This window comes from Nakaseomyces bracarensis (assembly GCF_045282275.1).
Source record: "Nakaseomyces bracarensis strain CBM3 chromosome Unknown Scaff12_0, whole genome shotgun sequence".
NCBI lineage: Eukaryota > Fungi > Ascomycota > Saccharomycetes > Saccharomycetales > Saccharomycetaceae > Nakaseomyces > Nakaseomyces bracarensis.
The window spans coordinates 1-4,015 of record NW_027263958.1 but is presented as its reverse complement, the minus strand read 5'-3'; the positions used below and the strand labels follow the sequence as shown (position 1 = coordinate 4,015).

General features: G+C 52.2%; 1 protein-coding gene across 1 annotated transcript; it reads left to right on the top strand.

Annotated features, from left to right (window-relative positions):
• Positions 1–1,447: 1,447 nt before the first annotated feature.
• Positions 1,448–1,972, top strand: RNJ42_03467 (uncharacterized protein; the record flags this gene model as incomplete). Its single annotated transcript, XM_071053631.1, has 1 exon — positions 1,448–1,972. The coding sequence occupies one exon, from the start codon at positions 1,448–1,450 to the stop codon at positions 1,970–1,972; it is 525 nt and encodes a 174-aa protein (XP_070910043.1).
• Positions 1,973–4,015: the final 2,043 nt, after the last annotated feature.

Sequence of the window (4,015 nt, the reverse complement as noted above, 5' to 3'; positions counted from 1 at the left end):
TGGTAAAAAAATGAAGAAGGAAACATACTTGACGCGTTTCTGTATTCTCCATAACAATCTTTATGTCTGTAGAATCAACAAATAAGGAAACGTTATAAAATACCTTCTCTTTTCCAATAGAATACGATTTTCATATTGTCTTGCAAACAAAGTAGTAGTATCTAACTAGAAGGATATCTACATACTTATAGATAATAGCTGTGACAATTGCTTTGTGTAGCTAAATTTGAAATCACTGAAGACATAAGATCATATAAATCGATTGAAAACTTTAGAGCCATTGTAAAGTTCGAGCCTCCAGAATTAATGAAGCTTTTTGAGTATCAATCTACTAAAAAATGTTATCGAAAATATATTACGTGTGATGGACAAAAGCAAAATAATAACTGATAATGATGCAATATTGCTATGTGGATAAAACAAAATGACCATGACAGTTATATAGGAACATCACTGCAAATCCCTTCAAATAATAGTATCAATAATTAGATATGATTTCTTATCTATGGTTAATGGTCTAGAAATAATTTAGTTACAATATTTAGCGAGATAAGTTTTTTTAGATGATAGAAGATTTTGACAACCCAAAAATGTTAAGGTTAAACTTATAATATACAGAAGTGTATATTCATATTTCATTTCATTATATTACTACATTTTTAAAGAATATTAAATGTTTATCTAATATTTAAAACATTAAACAGTAGCGTCAATTATAGCACTTAAATATATATGAATATTCCCAAATTATTTCACTACTTTTTATGTTTAGTAGATTGTAATGACCAAATCATTTAGAAAAATTTTCAACAACTCTTAAACTTCATAGTCATTTTATAAAATCGTATAGAATGTTCATGTAGTAAATATGTTCATTACCCGCACCAGAAATGGTATTGTTAGATTTCAAAAAATGAGATATAATAAAATGACATCTAAATAATCATATGATAATTCGTATCTAATGTGAATATCGCCATTTTAAAGTCACGGGATTATAATTAGGTACCATTTCCTGTTTTGATATTTAAGATTCATATCAAGCAAATACTTAAATAATATTTTTTAATAAGATCCTTAATTACAATATTAGATTCTATGGATAAAATGAAAGAGTTTTCAACATTTAGAAGTTTATTTACTTCTTTATTATCAACAGCATATTGCTCCTTCTCATATAAAAAATAAGAACTAATAATTATATCATATTCATATGACATTACCATGCATTATTTAAAAATAAAACCATTGATAATTAGAAAAATATATTTTGTAGAATGGTTTGAAATATCATATATGAAAATTAAAGAGGATTATTTTCATCTAAAAGTATTTATTAAACAATAAATATGCTCATTAATAAACAAATATATAATTTCTTTGCAAAATTAAAACATATAGGAAAATCAATTACATTGTATAAAAACAATTTGGTTTACTTCATACCATGCTAAACAAAATAAAAATAAAGGGTCTGGGTGCTGTGGGGTCTGGGTGCTGTGGGGTCTGGGTGCTGTGGGGTCTGGGTGCTGTGGGGTCTGGGTGCTGTGGGGTCTGGGTGCTGTGGGGTCTGGGTGCTGTGGGGTCTGGGTGCTGTGGGGTCTGGGTGCTGTGGGGTCTGGGTGCTGTGGGGTCTGGGTGCTGTGGGGTCTGGGTGCTGTGGGGTCTGGGTGCTGTGGGGTCTGGGTGCTGTGGGGTCTGGGTGCTGTGGGGTCTGGGTGCTGTGGGGTCTGGGTGCTGTGGGGTCTGGGTGCTGTGGGGTCTGGGTGCTGTGGGGTCTGGGTGCTGTGGGGTCTGGGTGCTGTGGGGTCTGGGTGCTGTGGGGTCTGGGTGCTGTGGGGTCTGGGTGCTGTGGGGTCTGGGTGCTGTGGGGTCTGGGTGCTGTGGGGTCTGGGTGCTGTGGGGTCTGGGTGCTGTGGGGTCTGGGTGCTGTGGGGTCTGGGTGCTGTGGGGTCTGGGTGCTGTGGGGTAAACAACAAATAAAAACCAAGTACTGCGGGTGCTGTGGGGTCTGGGTGCTGTGGGGTCTGGGTGCTGTGGGGTCTGGGTGCTGTGGGGTCTGGGTGCTGTGGGGTCTGGGTGCTGTGGGGTCTGGGTGCTGTGGGGTCTGGGTGCTGTGGGGTCTGGGTGCTGTGGGGTCTGGGTGCTGTGGGGTCTGGGTGCTGTGGGGTCTGGGTGCTGTGGGGTCTGGGTGCTGTGGGGTCTGGGTGCTGTGGGGTCTGGGTGCTGTGGGGTCTGGGTGCTGTGGGGTCTGGGTGCTGTGGGGTCTGGGTGCTGTGGGGTCTGGGTGCTGTGGGGTCTGGGTGCTGTGGGGTCTGGGTGCTGTGGGGTCTGGGTGCTGTGGGGTCTGGGTGCTGTGGGGTCTGGGTGCTGTGGGGTCTGGGTGCTGTGGGGTCTGGGTGCTGTGGGGTCTGGGTGCTGTGGGGTCTGGGTGCTGTGGGGTCTGGGTGCTGTGGGGTCTGGGTGCTGTGGGGTCTGGGTGCTGTGGGGTCTGGGTGCTGTGGGGTCTGGGTGCTGTGGGGTCTGGGTGCTGTGGGGTCTGGGTGCTGTGGGGTCTGGGTGCTGTGGGGTCTGGGTGCTGTGGGGTCTGGGTGCTGTGGGGTCTGGGTGCTGTGGGGTCTGGGTGCTGTGGGGTCTGGGTGCTGTGGGGTCTGGGTGCTGTGGGGTCTGGGTGCTGTGGGGTCTGGGTGCTGTGGGGTCTGGGTGCTGTGGGGTCTGGGTGCTGTGGGGTCTGGGTGCTGTGGGGTCTGGGTGCTGTGGGGTCTGGGTGCTGTGGGGTCTGGGTGCTGTGGGGTCTGGGTGCTGTGGGGTCTGGGTGCTGTGGGGTCTGGGTGCTGTGGGGTCTGGGTGCTGTGGGGTCTGGGTGCTGTGGGGTCTGGGTGCTGTGGGGTCTGGGTGCTGTGGGGTCTGGGTGCTGTGGGGTCTGGGTGCTGTGGGGTCTGGGTGCTGTGGGGTCTGGGTGCTGTGGGGTCTGGGTGCTGTGGGGTCTGGGTGCTGTGGGGTCTGGGTGCTGTGGGGTCTGGGTGCTGTGGGGTCTGGGTGCTGTGGGGTCTGGGTGCTGTGGGGTCTGGGTGCTGTGGGGTCTGGGTGCTGTGGGGTCTGGGTGCTGTGGGGTCTGGGTGCTGTGGGGTCTGGGTGCTGTGGGGTCTGGGTGCTGTGGGGTCTGGGTGCTGTGGGGTCTGGGTGCTGTGGGGTCTGGGTGCTGTGGGGTCTGGGTGCTGTGGGGTCTGGGTGCTGTGGGGTCTGGGTGCTGTGGGGTCTGGGTGCTGTGGGGTCTGGGTGCTGTGGGGTCTGGGTGCTGTGGGGTCTGGGTGCTGTGGGGTCTGGGTGCTGTGGGGTCTGGGTGCTGTGGGGTCTGGGTGCTGTGGGGTCTGGGTGCTGTGGGGTCTGGGTGCTGTGGGGTCTGGGTGCTGTGGGGTCTGGGTGCTGTGGGGTCTGGGTGCTGTGGGGTCTGGGTGCTGTGGGGTCTGGGTGCTGTGGGGTCTGGGTGCTGTGGGGTCTGGGTGCTGTGGGGTCTGGGTGCTGTGGGGTCTGGGTGCTGTGGGGTCTGGGTGCTGTGGGGTCTGGGTGCTGTGGGGTCTGGGTGCTGTGGGGTCTGGGTGCTGTGGGGTCTGGGTGCTGTGGGGTCTGGGTGCTGTGGGGTCTGGGTGCTGTGGGGTCTGGGTGCTGTGGGGTCTGGGTGCTGTGGGGTCTGGGTGCTGTGGGGTCTGGGTGCTGTGGGGTCTGGGTGCTGTGGGGTCTGGGTGCTGTGGGGTCTGGGTGCTGTGGGGTCTGGGTGCTGTGGGGTCTGGGTGCTGTGGGGTCTGGGTGCTGTGGGGTCTGGGTGCTGTGGGGTCTGGGTGCTGTGGGGTCTGGGTGCTGTGGGGTCTGGGTGCTGTGGGGTCTGGGTGCTGTGGGGTCTGGGTGCTGTGGGGTCTGGGTGCTGTGGGGTCTGGGTGCTGTGGGGTCTGGGTGCTGTGGGGTCTGGGTGCTGTGGGGTCTGGGTGCTGTGGGGTCTGGGTGCTGTGGGGTCTGG